The 19,681-nt window shown below is 44.0% G+C and overlaps 1 protein-coding gene and 1 pseudogene across 2 annotated transcripts; both read left to right on the top strand.

Annotated features, from left to right (window-relative positions):
- The first annotated feature begins 4,735 nt into the window (after positions 1–4,735).
- LOC139366304 (uncharacterized) lies at positions 4,736–9,781 on the top strand. 2 transcript variants are annotated; one of them, XM_071103637.1, is made up of 5 exons: positions 4,736–4,945; positions 5,483–5,817; positions 7,144–7,352; positions 7,923–8,037; positions 8,214–9,781. In XM_071103637.1, the coding sequence occupies exons 2-5, from the start codon at positions 5,523–5,525 to the stop codon at positions 9,308–9,310; spliced, it is 1,716 nt and encodes a 571-aa protein (XP_070959738.1). In that variant the 5' UTR covers positions 4,736–4,945; positions 5,483–5,522; the 3' UTR covers positions 9,311–9,781. The 2 variants fall into 2 exon arrangements, with proteins under 2 accessions (XP_070959738.1, XP_070959739.1); XM_071103638.1 differs by having other exon boundaries at positions 4,759–4,945; positions 8,217–9,781.
- A 264-nt stretch (positions 9,782–10,045) lies between these two features.
- On the top strand, positions 10,046–10,862 carry LOC139365830 (uncharacterized; annotated as a pseudogene).
- The last annotated feature ends 8,819 nt before the right edge of the window (positions 10,863–19,681 follow it).

The raw sequence follows: 19,681 nt of genomic DNA, 5'->3' as shown, positions 1-19,681 counted from the left end.
TGTACCATTGCGTTATTATGCAATTATTAATGGACATGTTTAGTTAATGAAACTGGAAGTTAAATTGTGATCATGGTCCCAGTTCTGTCGCAAATGTTGATCAGCTGTTGTTATGATGCATTAGATTGAAGGTAAATCTGTCAGATTAGGCTACAGGTAAAACAAATCACTGGCTGTTATTGACAAGCATGGGCCTATTCAGTTCATATCCATATTATTAATATATAATTCAGTAAAATGGCGACCCCATCCTCAATAACCTACTCCAGCAGGCTATTGGGCAACAGAAGCACCTTGCTATTCATGCTAAATAAATGAGTCTGTTTGAACTAAGCAAGATATTAAATTGTTTATCTTCCATCTTGCCTAGGCTACTGTAGGCTATCAGGGACAGTGGCGACCTGTCATGTTTTGAGCCCCACCTTTTTGAGCTTTTTGTGGTTGCCTGTTTTGCATGTTATTTGGGGATTAATCGGTGTCACATATCAGGTTGCAAACAATGTAAAAAAAATAAATAAATAATAATTTAGTTAATAAAGCCACATATGAAAATGTCTCTCTTTTGCTTTCTTGAGTAAGGGAGCTCCAAAATGCAAGTGTTTCAGCCTAGCTCGGTGCTTTCTGTAGTGGTGGGGCAGCCATCGGAAAATACGGAGAGTAGGGGTTGGTAATGTTCTCCAGTTGCGCCATGATTGGCTCAGTGCACTGTCACTCATGGTGACACTACGTCACCGCAAAATCTAAGGGGAGAGCTTAAATCCAAGCCCCTTGGGTGCTGCCATAGAGTTACATTAGAAGTACCCACCCAAAAAGGCTCAAGGTCATTGGCCACAGATAAAATGATCTCAAATCACGTTATATCTACCATAGCTTTGATTGGACTGATCATGTCAACATCATATTTTCAAAATCTTAGCAAGCAAGCTCGCAGTCATCATCATGAATCAAGTAGACAATCTACTGGCAAATCCTTTTCAATCCTTGTCTTATGAAGAGAAATTATGACGAGGAATTATAGATAAAAAGTATTGGTGCTCATCGGCCATTGGACAAACATTAAACAACAAGTTGAAAATCGCTAATTCAACAATGAGTGGTTGGGAAGGAATCAGTGGCTAACTGCAAGCATTGCAAAGCAATCACTAGCTTGCTCTTCAGTGGAGTGGATGTGTGAACCAAGGCTGTGTTTAAGGGTCTATTTTCCAGGCTTAAAAGGATAAACATTCAACATGGGCCATGCTGTCAATCCAGCAAGACTTCTGCCACGTTCAAAACAACTGGAAACTCTGAACTGGGAAATCTCAGACTTCAGTAAATTCAAGACAACTGGGAACTCTGGAAAAAAAATAGTTCCGACTGGGAAAATACATTTTGAACGGTCATCCAACTCGGAATCCAAGTCGGGAACTTGGGCCTCTTTCTAGAGCTCCGACCTGAAAACAACTAACGTCATGATTCTACCCTGTTTTTTTTTCTTCAGAGTTCCCAGTTGTCTTGAAAGCACCAAAAATCCAGAGAATGCCAGACCATGTGCCTCACCCTAATCATTTGGTCCCTTTTCCCCTCATAATTTAGCCTACTGTTCTAACTTGGTGGTGCACATGTAGCCTATAGCCAGTAATGAAAAAAGTACCCAATTGTCATACTTGAGTAAAAGTAAAGATACCTTAATAGAAAATGACTCAAATTAAAGTGAGTCACCCTGTAAAATACTACTTGAGTAAAAGTCTAAAAGTATGTGGTTTTAAATATACTTAATTATCAAAAGTAAAAAATAATTTAAAATTCTTTACATTTTTAAGCAAACCAGATGGCACCATTTTATTTTTTATATGTTTTTTTTTTTTTTACAAATAACCAGGGGCACACACCAACACTCGGACTTAATTTACAAATAACCAGGGGCACACACCAACACTCGGACTTAATTTACAAATAAAGAATGTGTTTAGTGAGTCCGCCAGATCAGAGGCAGTAGTGATGACCAGGGATGTTCGCTTGATAAGTGTTTGAATTGGACCCTTTTCCTGTCCTGTTAAGCATTCAAAATGTAACGAGTACTTTTGGGTGTCAGAGAAAATGTATGGAGTAAAAGGTACATTTTTGTATTTAGGAATGTAGTGAAGTAAAAGTAAATAGTAAAGTACAGATACCCAAAATAAACTTAATACTTTAAGGTATTTTTACTTAATCTAAATTACGGATTACCTCTTATCCGCTCGTCATCCCCTTACAGTGCCTTGCGAAAGTATTCGGCCCCCTTGAACTTTGAGACCCTTTGCCACATTTCAGGCTTCAAACATAAAGATATAAAACTGTATTTTTTTGTGAAGAATCAACAAGTGGGACACAATCATGAAGTGGAACGACATTTATTGGATATTTCAAACTTATTTAACAAATCAAAAACTGAAAAATTGGGCGTGCAAAATTATTCAGCCCCTTTACTTTCAGTGCAGCAAACTCTCTCCAGAAGTTCAGTGAGGATCTCTGAATGATCCAATGTTGACCTAAATGACTAATGATGATAAATACAATCCACCTGTGTGTAATCAAGTCTCCGTATAAATGCACCTGCACTGTGATAGTCTCAGAGGTCCGTTAAAAGCGCAGAGAGCATCATGAAGAACAAGGAACACACCAGGCAGGTCTGAGATACTGTTGTGAAGAAGTTTAAAGCCGGATTTGGATACAAAAAGATTTCCCAAGCTTTAAACATCCCAAGGAGCACTGTGCAAGCGATAATATTGAAATGGAAGGAGTATCAGACCACTGCAAATCTACCAAGACCTGGCCGTCCCTCTAAACTTTCAGCTCATACAAGGAGAAGACTGATCAGAGATGCAGCCAAGAGGCCCATGATCACTCTGGATGAACTGCAGATATTTACAGCTGAGGTGGGAGACTCTGTCCATAGGACAACAATCAGTAGTATATTGAACAAATCTGGCCTTTATGGAAGAGTGGCAAGAAGAAAGCCATTTCTTAAAGATATCCATAAAAAGTGTCATTTAAAGTTTGCCACAAGCCACCTGGGAGACACACCAAACATGTGGAAGAAGGTGCTCTGGTCAGATGAAACCAAAATTGAACTTTTTGGCAACAATGCAAAACGTTATGTTTGGCGTAAAAGCAACACAGCTGAACACACCATCCCCACTGTCAAACATGGTGGTGGCAGCATCATGGTTTGGGCCTGCTTTTCTTCAGCAGGGACAGGGAAGATGGTTAAAATTGATGGGAAGATGGATGGAGCCAAATACAGGACCATTCTGGAAGAAAACCTGATGGAGTCTGCAAAAGACCTGAGACTGGGACGGAGATTTGTCTTCCAACAAGACAATGATCCAAAACATAAAGCAAAATCTACAATGGAATGGTTCAAAAATAAACATATCCAGGTGTTAGAATGGCCAAGTCAAAGTCCAGACCTGAATCCAATCGAGAATCTGTGGAAAGAACTGAAAACTGCTGTTCACAAATGCTCTCCATCCAACCTCACTGAGCTCGAGCTGTTTTGCAAGGAGGAATGGGAAAAAATGTCAGTCTCTCGATGTGCAAAACTGATAGAGACATACCCCAAAGCGACTTACAGCTGTAATCGCAGGAAAAGGTGGCGCTACAAAGTATTAACTTAAGGGGGCTGAATAATTTTGCACGCCCAATTTTTCAGTTTTTGATTTGTTAAAAAAGTTTGAAATATCCAATAAATGTCGTTCCACTTCATGATTGTGCCCCACTTGTTGTTGAATCTTCACAAAAAATACAGTTTTATATCTTTATGTTTGAAGCCTGAAATGTGGCAAAAGGTCGCAAAGTTCAAGGGGGCCGAATACTTTCGCAAGGCACTGTATATGCCATAGTTTGTACATCTCAATTGTCAGTAGAAACCCCATTTGTTTAAGCAAGTCAGCCATATCAGCTATGGTTTTTTTATAGGCAGTAAATTAGGCCGAAATAACAGTTTTTTTGGGCAGACAAGGCTCCGCTGATAGCCATGTGTAGCAGTGGTAAGGTGTTGGGACAGCTAGCCTTTATATAGGCCCTAACAATTTGTGGGCATAGTTTGTCACTGTTATAGTTCAATTAATTAATCTATTGTTTAGTGTTGTGTTTTTGTAATGACTTTTTGAGTTTGCCCCACCAAGATTTACATGCCAAAATCGCCACTGATCAGGGGCAATGGGCAACCTGCATCTAGCTAACCAAACCATGGCAAAGGTAAATTACAATCATAAACCCAGATTTGAGTCAGTAGGCCTAGGTTATGTCTATTGAAATGACAAGTCAATCACGCAAATAAATTGTAGACTTAACATCTGGCACATAACAGAACAATTGTCAGAAAATAGCCAAACATTATTTTGAAGTTCATTCAAGTGTTTCTTGCGCAGAGATTTTGAGATCCTCTGTCCAACTTTCATCCCTCAAACCCTCCTGTTGAATGTACCTATAGTTAAACACATGCGTAAAATGTATTTATTTACAAGTATAATAAGGTATAATTATATTTTCTCTTGCTACATATTCAAATTAATTTATTAGTCAAGTTAGCTCACAAGAATTAGGCCTATTATTTTGATGGAAAACCGAATATTGCTCCTTACGTCGATATCCGGCTTAATTCGCTGGAAAACTTTATGGAAAAAGGTTTTATTGGCTAAATGCAACTTCTCATGCCGTATTTATTGGTCTAGTTTTATGGCTTTGTGGGTGGGTTTCGATTAGTTTTTTGCCATTTTATTTTTAAAGAACTGGCAACCCTGTGTAGGAGGCAAGAAAGAAAACGCTGCTTCGAAGGGAGGACATAAAGTTGGATCTATTTTTTTCCTTTGGTGTTTCGTCTCTTGGCTTATCTACAGTGTGCATTCTTCTCGGTTGTCGTGTAGAACAAACAGTGTTTAGTTATCGAATACTTCAATATTCTGATTTCAGAGACTTCACGGTGCGTAGCTAGCTAATGTTAGCTAGTTACTAGCTAACGTTAGCACTTGAGCTGTTCTTGTGTTGTATTCAAGAAGGATAGCGTCGCGACGATCGTTAACTAGCTAGCCGGCATTGCTACAGTTTGGTTTCGTGGTATTCACTATTGCAATAGTAACGTTAATCGCTTTAGTTAACTAGCCAGCTACCATCTAGCTAAAGCTTTAGTTTAGGCAGCAATGTAGCTAGCTAACTAAACCTCGAGTGATGGGTGGGTGTGCTTTTGTCCTTCCTCGTTCCATACGAAGTTAGGCTGTCTTGCTCAACGGTCTATTAGTTGGGATTAGTGAGGTGGTATCTAGGATACTACTTAATTACTAATGTTAGCAAGAAAAAGTGTAGTCTTTCAGAAATTAGACTAGTTGGCCACTAGGTCTATATGATACTGCTGACTAATAACAGTAGCTAGTGTCACTGATAATGTGAATTTGTTAAAACTCAGTCAACATAGTTAACTAATGTTGTACATGTGTAACAGTTGAATATCTGTCTGGTCCAGTTCCCCAGATCGATCGTGTGATCGTCACGGCAGCGAACTCATGGCGGACTCCGTGGAGACGTTCCAGACACACCTCACCTCTGTCATGGACAGTTTGATCCGAGCGTCGGTGTGCGAGATCACCAAACTGTTCCAGGACACGGTGAACGACTTTCTGGTGGAAATATCTCTGAATAGGAATGAAATGGAGGCTCTGAAACTCCGACTCCGACTGACCGAGAACAAACTGAGAAATGAACGCAAGTACGGGATGGGGTGGGCAGAGAATCGCCGCAATGCTGGTTTGATAGGGTCGGAGGACGGTGGGCGGAAAAAGCGAAAAATTGAAGTGCCCCGTAAGTGTTCATATTTAGTAAGTACAGCCACAAAAGCATCACGGACCATATAGTCGTTTTTTACACATTTGTCTTGCCCTATCTATAAAACTAAAATAAAAAATGGTATTCTTCATATTATAATTGTTGAAATGATATGTAATTGCATATCAAATTAACGCAAGTTGATTACTTGTGTAACATTAAGTCAAAAGCCTGTAATGCTTGTGTGAAGAGGTACTTGTTATGTTGGAAGCCATCTGGCAGAAACTGAGCCTTCTCCCTCCCTTTCCTTTCTACTCCTCTGCTCTCCCTCCCCCATCTCCTCCTCCTTCATGTTCTCTCTGTTCTTTGCCTCTCTCTGCTCTCTTCCTTCCTCCCTGCCCCCCTTCCTCCCTTCCTCCCTGCCCCCCTTCCTCCCTTCCTCCCTGCCCCCCCCCTCCTCCCTGCCCCCCCTTCCTCCCTTCCTCCCTGCCCCCCCCTCTTCCTCCCTGCCCCCCCTCTTCCTCCCTGCCCCCCCTCTCTCCCTGTCCCCCTCTTCTACTCTCTCCGCTCTCCCTCTTCACTCCCACCCCTCCTCCCTCCTTCACACTCACTCCGCCGCTTCCGCTCCCTACTCCGCCTCCTCTCCTTCATCATGCTATTTCCCTTCCCCCAACTCTTCCATTTCTGTCACGGCTCCCCTTCATCTTCTTCCCTCCTCTACTCCTCCACTCTCCCTCCTCCTCCTCTTCATGTCCTCTCTCTGTCCCTCACCTCCCCCACTCCTCTCTGCTCTCTCTCCCTCCATCTCTGCTCTCCTTCATAATGCCCTCTCTCCTCCCTGCCCCCACCTCCTCTACTTTTCTCTCCGCTCTTCCTCCCTCTTCACTCCCACCCCTCTGCTCTCCCTCCCTCCCTCTTCACTCCCACCCCCTCCGCTCTCCCTCCCTCTTCACTCCCGCTGCTTCCTCTCTCCCGCTTCTGCTCCGTACTCTGCCTCCTCTCCTTCATCATGCTCTCTCTCCCTTCCCCCAACTCCTCAATTTCTGTCACTGCTCTCCTCTCCCTCCTCTCCTTTATGCTTTCTCCCGCTGCATGCTGACCCTCCTCCTGCTCTCGTTCAACATGCTCTCTCTCTCCCCCCACTCTCCCCTTCCTCATGCTCTCTCCCTCCCCCCACTCTCCCCTTCCTCATGCCCTCTGCCTCTCTCCCACTCCCTGCCATCCCTCCTCTCCCTGCTTTCCTTCCTCTCCTTCATTTCTATCACTGCTCCCCTCTCTCTCTCCTCTCTCCTTCATGCTCGACCCCTCCTCCTCTCACCCGATCCATTCCCTCCCCCTCTCTTCCTCTCTCCCCCTCCACAGGAGGAAAGCAGAAGCTGGGTCCTGCATTTGGAGGCGTGTGGGAGGAAGGAGGAGGAGCAGCCGGGGAAGTAGCAGGGGGAGGCTGGAAGGAGGCACGCCAGATGTACCTCATCCATGTCCCTGGGGACGAGGAGGAAGAAGAAGGAGAACTATTGGAGGAGGGCTGTATTTCGGGAGAGGGGGAGGAGACGGACATCATCAAAGAGGAGGTGAGGGAGAAGAGGAGTGCTAAGGAATCTGAGTGTGGCACACACAGTGTCAGTGTGTCAGAGACGACTAGTTTACAAAAATAACAGTGCGTATCATCTGTGTGTGGTGAGACTGAGAATGTTGTTAAACTGCTGTTTTCTGAGTCAATGAGACACACTGCAGCAGATGGCGTGGATGGTGGAAAGCCACTGATTTGATATTCAACTGCAGAAGTAGCTCAAGCACTTGTTCAGTAGGGCAGTCAATGTTAAGTGCAGAGCGTTGTAGACACTATACATGAATATAATCTTGGGTGCGAACACAGTTTTGTATTCTACATGACTGAGATCATGCAGATGCGTCTATACAATAAAGGTCATCTGTACATTGCATTTCAAACTGTTTAAACTTGACACTTTTAAAGAAAATGCCCTGTGTAAAACAGGACCCTCGTTCTTTGTGGCACTTGTGAAAGTGCACTTTGCATGCACAAAAATACTGGGTGTGGTCGTGCACTCTGAATTGCATTATTGTGTAGTCTATGGGGCTGTACTGGTGGGTAATGTAGTTTATTTTTGCTCTGTCTGTAGTCCGGTGATATGGTGGATGGGGGTTACCAGCCTGCGTCTCTGCGGCTGATCAAGGAAGCCCTGAAGATGGACCCACCAAACCAGAACTGCCATGGATCCAGAACCCACAGCGAAGGTACTGACTCCAGCTGAAAGCTCAGAACCAAAAACATGATGACCACACCTCCTGGATAGTGATAACCCCAATGTGAACACAGTGAAGTTTTCTTAAGTGTCTGCAGTACAATATGTTTGCATACACCCTCATAGTTGCTCCTCTAACAGACTCTCACTCTCCTTCTCTCGGCCCAGTAGGAGACATGGAGCTCAGCCCTGTGGCCCTGAAGCGGCCCCTAGCCGTGAGGCCAGAAGAGGGGGATGAGGAGGAGTGGGACGTGGGGTCCCCTCCAACGGAGGTGTCAGAGGGGGCGCTGAGTGTGGTGGACCTGAGTGGGCTGGAGACGGCCCTGAGGGCAGAGAGGGGGCGCGAGCAGGCAGCCCTGAAGATCCCCCCCACAGCAGGCTCCAACCATGGCTCCAGGACCCCTGACCCGGAAGTAGTGGCAGACAGTGAGTTCAGCCTGGGCCAGAAGTACATTGGTCTGGATGGGCTGGAACAGAAGGGGGAGCTGGAGAGTCCCACAGCCTCAGAGAGGGACTATGGTGATGCCCTGCAGGTTCACGGTGCCCGTCTGAAAGAATTACAGGGGTCACTGCCAGTGGGGGCTGGAGGGGAGCTGCAGCCACGCTGGCCCAAGAGGCTGAGGGATGGTGAGGGGATGGGGGAGCAGGGAGGCTCAGACGAGGGCCTACATCACCTGTCTGCTCCGGGTAGCGTGGATGACAGTGGTGAGGAGGAGACAGGGGACCTGATGCATTTCTGCATGCAGTGCGGCGGGGGCTTCGCCAACGAGGCTGAGCTGGAAGAGCACCCTTGCCCCCTGGGGGACGCTCACCTGCAGGAAGGAGGGACAGAGAACACCCTGTTCCCCTGCGCCTCGTGCGGCCACGCCTTCAGCCATGACTGGGCACTGAAGAACCATGAGTGTGTGTGCGCAGCCGAACGGCCCCACCGCTGCGAGCTCTGTGGGAAGGGCTTCACCCACTCTCGCTCGCTGGAGAGGCACCAGGTGGTACACACTGGAGAGAGGCAGCACTGCTGCCAGCAGTGTGGGAGGAGCTTCAGTCGCCTAGGCAACCTGGAGAGGCACCAGCGGATTCACACAGGCGAGCGTCCGTACGGATGCGAGGCGTGCGGGAAGCGCTTCAGCAGGGTAGAGTACCTGAAAAGACACCAGCTGATCCACAGTGGAGACAGAGACAAGGCCGGCAGCGCTCACCAGTGCTCCCAGTGTGGAAAGAGCTTCGGCGAACCAGAGCAGTTAAAAAACCACGAGTGCTTTTCATAACATTTTGAGACATTTGATAATTGATATGTACCAGGATTTCTTTGGAGAGGGAAAGTTGAAATTGCTGACTAGGGTAGAAGTTGCTCCCTAATCAGAGAGAAGATCAACATAAGATCATTTTAACCTAGCCTCAATCCCGAAGTTGACCATTAGAAATCTGTAAAGCTCTGACCTTGTATCAGTTGTTGGGGACACATTCTACCTACTCCAAAAAAGAGGAACAAAGACCATGCTGGCCATCCAGGGACAGGTTGAAATGAACTGTCTAATTGTGCACAGAGAAACCTGTGCTTTTATTTATGTTTCTCAATACATTGTATCTTTTACTATAAGAAATGAGTATCTTCACTGAACATCAATCATGACCTTGTTGATCTTGACTATCAATGATAATAACAGTTTGGTATTTTGTACTATTTGTTTTTCAGTATTATCCATCCGGGAATAAACATTTGACTATTCAGTGACAAATGGTCTCCTTTTATATTCCGTCAAGTGTTGTGTTTTACACCTCCAGCAGAGGAATACAATTTCTTAGTGCATGTAATTAAGTTACACTGGTATATAAACTCAGCGAAAAAGAAAACGTCCCCTTTTCAGGACCCTGTCTTTCAAAGATAATTAGTAAAAATCCAAATAACTTCACAGATCTTCATTGTAAAGGGTTAAAACACTGTTTCCCATGCTTGTTCAATGAACCATAAACAATTAATGAACATGCATCTGTGAAACGATCGTTAAGACACTAACAGCTTACAGACGGTAGGCAATTAAGGTCACAGTTATGAAAACTTAGGACACTAAAGAGACCTTTCTACTGACTCTGAAAAACACCAAAAGAAAGATGCCCAGGGTCCCTGCTCATCTGCGTGAACGTGCCTTAGCCATGCTGCAAGGAGGCATGAGGAATGCAGATGTGGCCAGGGCAATAAATTGCAATGTCCGTACTGTGAGACGCCTAAGACAGCGCTACAAGGAGACAGGACGAACAGCTGATCGTCCTCGCAGTGGCAGCCCACGTGTAACAACACCTGCACAGCATTGGTACATCTGAACATCACACCTACGGGACAGGTACAAGATGGCAACAACAACTGCCCGAGTTACACCAGAAACACACAATCCCTAAATCAGTGCTCAGACTGTCCGCAACAGGCTGAGAGAGGCTAGACTGAGGGCTTGTAGGTCTGTTGTAAGGCAGGTCCTCACCAGACATCACCGTCAACAACGTCGCCTATGGGCACAAACCCACCGTCGCTGGACCAGACAGGACTGGCAAAAGGTGCTCTTCACTGACGAGTCACGGTTTTGTCTCACCAGGGGTGATGGTCGGATTCACGTTTATCGTCGAAAGAATGAGCGTTACACCGAGGCCTGTACTCTGGAGCGGGATCGATTTGGAGGTGCAGGGCCGTCATGGTCTGGGGCGGTGTGTCACAGCATCATCGAACTGTGCTTGTTGTCATTGCTGGCAATCTTAACGCTGTGCATTACAGGGAAGATGTCCTCCTCCCTCAGGTGGTACCCTTCCAGTAGGCACATCCTGACATGACCCTCCAGCATGATAATGCCACCAGCCGTACTGCTCGTTCTGTGCGTGATTACCTGCAAGACAGGAATGTCCGTGTTCTACCATGGCCAGCAAAGAGCCCGATCTCAATCCCATTGAGCACATCTGGGACCTTTTGGATTGGAGGGTGAGGGCTAGGGCCATTCCCCCCAGAAATGTCCAGGAACTTGCAGGTGCCTTGGTGGAAGAGTGGGGTAACATATCACAGCAAGAACTGGCAAATCTGGTCCAGTCCATGAGGAGGAGATGCACTGCAGTACTTAATACAGCTGGTGGCCACACCAGATACTGACTGTTACTTTGTTCAGGGACACATTATTCCATTTCTGTTAGTCACATGTCTGTGGAACTTGTTCAGTTTATGTCTCAGTTGTTGAATCTTGTTATGTTCATACAAATATTTACAAATGTTAAGTTTGCTGAAAATTAACGCAGTTGACAGTGAGAGGACGTTTCTTTTTTTGCTGAGTTTAGTACATTACTGCAGTAATTTATGTCTGAGGTTATATGAACATGACCGGGCATTCAAACATATTCATTCATCATCATCAATAGCTTCTACCAGGTCCTCCTCACATTTTTGTTTTACATTCTTTGTGTCATCGAGAAAAGCCTTTATCAACCCTTGTTACAGTTTGGAGGTTTGTCAGACTGCCTTAAAATAGTTTCAATCTTTGAAGCATCTGGCTTGTCCTGTGTTTGCTGCACAGAGAGAATAACATGTTGTATCTGCAAAAATTCACCTCAGCTCCGTTACAGACTGGTCTTCCCTGGCTGCCTGACCCTGCTGAGACCTGTCACCATCGGATACTGCTAAGACATGATGAGCATAGTGTTGTGTACTGAGGGTGCACCATGACAGGGAAGCCTGTAGAGCTGTTTATTACTGTGTCAGTGTGAAAAGTAGAGAATTAGGTAAGGAAACTGACAAATTAATAACGTTACATTGCTATACTGACTCTAATAAAAACTCACATTGCACAAACAAAAGTCAGAATTATCAATCTTCAATCGTTTGGCCACTGGTTTCATCATTTCATTCAGGTCTAGTGTGAATGAGGGAAAAATAATACATACTTTTGGCCATCTCTCTCTCTCTAATGGTACATCAACAGGCGAAAGCTAAATAAGCTAATTTGCTTCTGTTTGGACGGGACAAAAAGGCTACAAACCAACAAACAAACAACAGCTGTTAGATAGTAATAATAGAAATCTCATATCTCTATCTGACAGATAGAGGCTATAGGTAAACTGGCTGTGGTAGCAACTAGCAAGCTATTTAATTCACCAAAGTCAAGAAGGGATGAAACATTAGTTAACATTGCATATCATTTGCACTACTAGCCCTGCACTGGGAATAAACACTAGTTTAGTTTTTTTTTCTGTTAAGATAAACAGACATCAACTAAAGAGTTGCCATTTTCTGCTCTGCTTGCTTTTACAACTTGGAGAAAGAGCGCAACACATACAGACTAACAACAGCTGCCTCTGTTCAAACCTGCCGTGCTAGTCCAGCCAGCCTTTCAGAAGCTTTGCCTTTACCACATGCAGAAATCTCCAAACCGTCTACTCGACCGCTCTGAGGCGTACTCATGGTCCTAAAGCACACCGATGCTGTTTTTGGTATCACAGTGAAAGTTGTGCCCCTGACTTTCACAGCTTGCTTAAATCATGTCATGTTCAAGACCAAGGTGGGTGAGATTCTCAAACTGTACAAGTCAAGCGCAGAGGCAACATGACCAAAGTGGGACACAGGGGCACGTCCCACCTAAGATTTGACCTGTTTACAAATATATGTATTTTTATTCATTTTTTCTGTAATACTACTTGCCGCCTAGATATTTTATGAAGTAGGCTTTAGCAAGCCCAGATAGGTTCCGAATCCCCCAACCTCAAAACGATCTACCCAGAAGCCATTTCAGGCTATCGATGTTAGTTAGACTAGCTAGCTACTACTACTATCTTAGCTGGCATGCCTGCTGGAAAGAGTGGCAGAAAAATGTACTGAATAAGACTCACATTCCTTTCAATCGCTAACCCAGATTTTAGCAGAGATGCAGAGAAGCATTAGTTTCCAGTCAGGAAATACAGACAGCTCAAGAGATAGACCAATGCTTAGATATGCAGAAAAATAAACCAATTTTTAACACGCTAGAGATGGTCATACCAAGGAACGTTTAAGTATTTGATCTTGAACTTTAGGACCCCTTTGATGAAGTGTCTGTCCTATATCTGAGGGATATACAGTTGAAGTCGGAAGTTTACATACACCTTAGCCAAATACATTTAAACTCAGTTTTTCACAATTCCTGACATTTAATCCTAGTAAAAATTCTCTATTTTAGGTCAGTTAGGATCACCACTTTATTTAAAAAATGTGAAATGTCAGAATAATAGTAGAGAGAATGATTTATTTCAGCTTTTATTTCTTTCATCACATTCCCAGTGGGTCAGAAGTTTACAAACACTCAATTAGTATTTGACTCAACAGCCTTGGTTTCTCAAATGATTGCCTTGCCTGGTTCACCAACTACTTCTCTGACAGAGTTCAGTGTGTCAAATCTAAGGGCCTGTTGTCCGGACCGCTGGCAGTCTCTATGGGGGTGCCACAGGGTTCAATTCTTGGGCCGACTCTCTTCTCTGTATATATCATGATGTCGTTCTTGCTGCTGGTGAGTCTCTGATCCACCTCTACGCAGACGACACCATTCTGTATACTTCTGGCCCTTCTTTGGACACTGTGTTAACAAACCTCCAGACGAGCTTCAATGCCATACAAGTCTCCTTCCATAGCCTCCAACTGCTCTTAAATACAAGTAAAACTAAATGCATGCTCTTCAACCGATCGCTGCCCGCATCTGCCCACCCACCTAGCATCACAACTCTGGACGGTTCTGACTATATGTGGATATGTGGACAAATATGTGGACAACTACAAATACCTAGGTGTCTGGTTAGACTGTAAACTCTCCTTCCAGACTCACATAAAACATCTCCAATCCAAAGTTAAATCTAGAATTGGCTTCCTATTTCGCAACAAAGCATCTTTCACTCATGCTGCTAAACATACCCTCGTAAAACTGACCATCTTACCGATCCCCGACTTCGGCAATGTCATTTACAAAATAGCCTCCAACACATTACTCAACAAATAGGATGCAGTCTATCACAGTGCCATCAGTTTTGTCACCAAAGCCCCATATACTACCCACCACTGCGACCTGTACGCTCTCGTTGGCTGGCCCTCACTTCATACTCATCGCCAAATCCACTGGCTCCAGGTCATCTACAAGACCCTGCTAGGTAAAGTCCCACCTTATCTCTGCTTGCTGGTCACCATAGCTGCACCTACCCGTAGCACGCGTTACAGCATATCTCACTGGTCACCCCCAAAGCCAATTCCTCCTTTGGCCGCCTCTTCCTCAAGTTCTCTAATGCCAATGACAAGAACAAACTACAAAAATCTCTGAAACTGGAAACACTTATCTCCCTCACTAGCTTAAAGCACCAGCTGTCAGAGCAGCTGACAGATCACTGCACCTGTACATAGCCCATCTATAAATAGCCCAAACAACTACCTCTTCCCCTACTGTATTTATTTATTTATTTAGCTCCTTTGCACCCCAGTATTTCTACTTTGTACACTCATCTACTGTGAAATCTACCATTCCAGTGTTTAATTGCTATATTGTATTTACTTCGCCACCATGACCTATTTATTGCCTTTACCGCCCCTCATTTGCTCACATTGTATATAGACTTATTTTTCTACTGTATTATTGACTGTATGTTTGTTTTACTCCATGTGTAACTCTGTGTTGTTATATGTGTCGAACTGCTTTGCTTTATCTTGGCCAGGTCGCAGTTGTAAATGAGAACTTCTTCTCAACTTTGCTACCTGGTTAAATAAAGGTGAATTAAATAAATACATTTGGTAGCATTGCCTTTAAATTGTTTAACTTGGGTCAAACATTTCGGGTAGCCTTCCACAAGCTTCCCACAATAAGTTGGGTGAATTTTGGCCCATTCCTCCTGACAGAGCTGGTGTAACTGAGTCAGGGTTGTAGGCCTCCTTGCTCGCACACGCTTTTTCAGTTCTTCCCACACATTTTCTATAGGATTGAGGTCATGGCTTTGTGATGGCCACTCCAATACCTTGACTTTGTTGTCCTTAAGCCATTTTGCTTTGGAAGTAGGCTTGCGGTCATTGTCCATTTGGAAGACCCATTTGCGAACCAAGCTTTAACTTCTTGACTGATGTCTTGAGATGTTGCTTCAATATATCCACATAATTTTCCCTCCTCATGACGCCATCTATTTTGTGAAGTACATCAGTCCCTCCTGCAGCAAAGCACCCCCACAACACGATGCTGCAACCCCTGTGCTTCACGGTTGAGTTGGTGTTCTTCGACTTGCAAGCATCCCCCTTTTTCCTCCAAACATAACAATGGTCATTTATGGCCAAACAGTTATATTTCTGTTTCATCAGACCAGAGGACATTTCTCCAAAAAGTATGATCTTTGTCCCCATGTGCAGTTGAAAAACGTAGTCTGGCTTTTTTATGGCGGTATTGGAGCAGTGGCTTCTTCCTTGCTAAGCAGCCTTTCAGGTTATGTTGACATAGGACTCGTTTTACTGTGGATATAGATTATTTTGTACCTGTTTCCTCCAGCATCTTCACAAGGTCCTTTGCTGTTGTTCTGAGATTGATTTGCACTTTTCGCACCAAAGTATGTTCATCTCTAGGAGACACAACGCGTCTCCTTCCTGAGTGGTATGACGGTTGCGTGGTCCCATGGTGTTTATACTTGCGTACTATTGTTAGTAGAGATGAATGCGGTACCTTCAGGTGTTTGGAAATTGCTCCCAAGGATGAAGCAGACTTGTGGAGGTCTACAATTTTTTTTCTGAGGTCTTGGCTGATTTCTTTTGATTTTCCCATGATGTCAAGCGAAGAGGTACTGAGTTTGAAGGTAGGCCTTGAAATATATCCACAGGTACACCTCAACGTGACTCAAATCATGTCAATTATCCTATCAGAAGCTTCTAAAGCCATTACATAATTTTCTGGAATTTTCCAAGCTGTTTCAAGGCACAGTCAACATAGTGAATGTAAACTTCTGACCCACCGGAATTGTGATACAGTGAATTATAAGTGAAATAATCTGTCTGTAAACAATTGCTGGAAAAAATGACTTGTCATGCACAAAGTAGATGTCCTAACCGACTTGCCAAAACTATAGTTTGTGAACAAGAAATTTGTGGAGTGGTTGAAAAACAAGTTTTAATGACTCCAACCTAAGTGTATGTAAACTTCCGACTTGAACTGTAAGAAAGATCAGGGAATTATTTATGTATTTTTGGAAAAATATTTAACCCCTTTTATAGGCACTAAATTACTTCCATACACATTGCATTCTGAAAGTATTCAGACCCCTTCACTTCTCCACATTTTGTTAAGTTACTTATTCTAAAATGTATTAAATAAATGTTTTTCCTCATCAATAGACACACAATATCCAATAATAACAAAGCGAAAACCGTTTATTTGATTTTTTTTCAAATATATTAAAAACATTTTTATTTTATTTACATAAGTATTCAGACCCTTTGCTATGAAACTAGAAATTGAGCTCAGGTGCATCCTGTTTCCATTGTTCACCCTTGACATGTTTCTACAACTTCCACCTGTGGTAAATTCAATTGTTCTGACATGATTTGGAAAGGCACACGCCTGTCTATATAAAGTCTCACAGTTAACAGTGGATGTCAGAGCAAAAACCAAGCCATGAGGTCGAGGAAATTGTCCGTAGAGCTCCGAGACAGGATTGTATCGAGTCACAGATCTGGGGAAGGGTACCAAAACATTTCTGCAGCATTGAGGGTCCCCAAGAACACAGTGGCCTCCATCATTCTTAAGAAGTTTGGAACCACCAAGACTCTTCCTAGAGCTGGCTGCTCAGCCAAACTGTGGGGGAGAAGGGCCTTGGTCACCAAGAACCTGATGGTCACTCTGACAGAACTCCAGAGTTACTCTGTGGAGATGAGACAAACCTCCAGAAGGACAACCATCTCTGCAGCACTCCACCAATCAGGCCTTTATGGTAGAGTGGTCAGATGATAGCCACTCCTCAAAAAGGCACATGAAAGGCACAACTCTTTGGCCTGAATGCCAAGCTTCACGTCTGGAGGAAACCTGGAACCATCCCAATGGTGAAGCATGGTGGTGGCAGCATAATGCTGTGGGGATGTTTTTCAGCGGCAAAGGACTAGGTACATGATGCCCCTGGTCAAGCGTGTGGGAGTTTCAAATGGAGATCAGCCGTGTCAAGGCTGAAAACGAAGCCCTGAAGGTGAGACAGAGACTTGCGGGACTTGCGATGCAGTGGAATGAACAGTTGAACCTAACATCATGCCTGCAAAGTAGTTGTAACAGTGTAACCACCACCAGAGAAACTTGCAGCTCCCCACTGGGCAAGAACTGTCTCAATCAACGTTGTTTCCATGTCATTTCAACAAAAATATGGAATGTGATGATATTGAATCAACGTGGAAAACTGTTTGGATTTGCAAAACGTCATCAACGTTAGGGAATTTCATCTTTTTTTCAACGTTTAACCTAAATCCAATAACATGGTGACATTTTTTGTTGACTTCACATTGAATTAACGCTAGTTGACAACTCCAAATGTAAATCGAAACTAGACAAAAAATGACGCCTGTGCCCAGTGGGTCACTTTCATGACAGAGGCTGTTCAATCAAAACGTACATTTCTTGCATTGCAGCTTTACAGAATCAAATACATCTCTATTTCAGATTGATATTGTGAGATTGGGCCTCATGGCTACTCAAGGATGCACATGCACCAGACGGGAGTCATCCCAATGAACTTCTAACCAATTTAGTCAAACTGATACTTTCCCCTCCTCCTCTCCCTCCCTCCCTGTAGCTCAGGAGTTTCAAGGGAGCCTAGTGACAATGAACAGGTTATGGACTGCCCTCTCTTACCTCCGGAAAAAGAACCGAGTCATGTGACCCGTGTGACCCCCAGCAACATCCAGCTGGATGAGAGTAAAGGAGCGTGGCATGTCATCATTAACAGAGAGGTGAGGTCATCAGGAGGGCAAGGACTGTTCCGATACCAGAATTAAAGCCTTTACAGATGCAGAATACAGTTCCAGAGAGGTTGTGATGCAGTGTTAACTGTTGTGCTTCAGGCTGATGATGCTGAGCTCTATGAGAAGCCAACACCACCCCTCAGGCCGTTCAGTATGTGTCAGTTGTCTCTCATTCTGTACTTGTTTGCTACTGAGAGAAGGGAGTTGGCTATCCCCCCCGTCCAAATCAAATCAAATGTATTCATCAAATGCGCTGAATACAAGTGTAGACTTTACCATGAACTGCTTACTTACGAGTCTTTTCCCAACAATGCAGTTCAAAGTAAGAACATTTATAAATAGATCAAAAGAAAAGAGTAACACAATAAAATAACAATAATGAGGCTATATACAGGCTATATACAAGGAGTACCGGTACAGAGTCAGTGTATGAGGTAGTTGGTGTGGTTGATCGAGGTAATATGTACATGTAGATGTGGTTAGGTGATTGATTGAAGTACTATGTACATGCAGGTAGGGGGTCAAATGCAGAAAGTCTGGGTAGCCATTTAATGAACTGTTCAACAGTCTTAAGGCTTTGGGGTAGAAGTTCTCCAGGAGCCTTTTGGGTCCAAGACTTAGAGCTCTGGCAGGCTACCGCTTATCGTGTGGTAGCAGAGAGAACAGACTGTGACTTCGGGTGGCTGGAGTTTTTGACAATATATTCGGGCCTTCCTCTGACCAATAACACTACTACACACAATAACTTTATGTAGCCTCTCTCTCCCTACAGAACTAGTGCCTACTTCTGAACACACACAATCTGAAACACACTCATACACACTCTGGGATGGACTGTAAGATCAAGGAGGAGGAGTGTGTTCACATGGCTACAGACATTGACATCAACAGACACCATACATAGTCATGAAAAGCATATCTGGACAGAGCGACACGGACACTGAAACGGACATGATGTGGACGTAGGGGGGGGGGGGGGGGGGGGGGGGGGGGGGGGTCTGGATTGGGTTGGGATGGGGCATCTCTGTTCTGGCTGGGAAAACGTTCCAGTCACATAGCACACACACACACACACACACAGAAAGAAAGAACCAGATCGGGCATGCTCATAAAGGACCTTGTCTCATACACTGTTGATTTGTTGTTAGAATGTTGCAGTTTTTGTGTTATTATTTAAAATGTATAACGTAAGGAAGAACCACTTGAGTGGTTAGTGTTTACTCAGCTTATCTTACACCTGCAGAGCTCCTCAGTTGAGCGAGTGTGCCAGTCCTGGTCTGACAACCTTAGGAAGTGCTGCCTTGACAATGGCATTTTTTTCCAGTCACAACCGGATTCACAACAGATATATATATATATATATGGGAGGATTTCCCCCCCTTTCTCAAGCTCATGTCAAAATTCATGTGATCAGCATTTATCAGTGACCTTGACACACAAATGCTGCACAACACGTGAGCAAGGTTTAATTTGTATTTGGAGACAATTCCGTTCACAGTTTTGGGTTTGGGAAGTTCAGATAATATAAATCTGTTAGCAGTGTGTGGAATATGCCATTGTTATCAAAAATGTATGTATATTGTATCTAATTAAAAAGTACCTTAAATATAACATTCTTATCCTTACAAATGGACAGTGTGAACATTAAATGTTGTGTGTGTGTAACCTTAAGGGTAGGTTG

The sequence above is a fragment of the Oncorhynchus clarkii genome, chromosome 14 (genome assembly GCF_045791955.1).
Source record: "Oncorhynchus clarkii lewisi isolate Uvic-CL-2024 chromosome 14, UVic_Ocla_1.0, whole genome shotgun sequence".
Classification (NCBI taxonomy): domain Eukaryota; kingdom Metazoa; phylum Chordata; class Actinopteri; order Salmoniformes; family Salmonidae; genus Oncorhynchus; species Oncorhynchus clarkii.
This window is presented reverse-complemented; position numbering and strand designations above follow the sequence as displayed.

What these genes read in the sequence shown, in the direction of transcription:
- LOC139366304 (XM_071103637.1), top strand. Translation starts at nt 5,523, where the DNA reads ATGGCGGACTCCGTGGAGACGTTCCAGACACACCTCACCTCTGTCATG. An exon ending in GCGAAAAATTGAAGTGCCCC is followed by an intron (nt 5,818 to 7,143) that starts GTAAGTGTTCAT and finishes CCCCCTCCACAG; the next exon opens with GAGGAAAGCAGAAGCTGGGT. An exon ending in CGGACATCATCAAAGAGGAG is followed by an intron (nt 7,353 to 7,922) that starts GTGAGGGAGAAG and finishes CTCTGTCTGTAG; the next exon opens with TCCGGTGATATGGTGGATGG.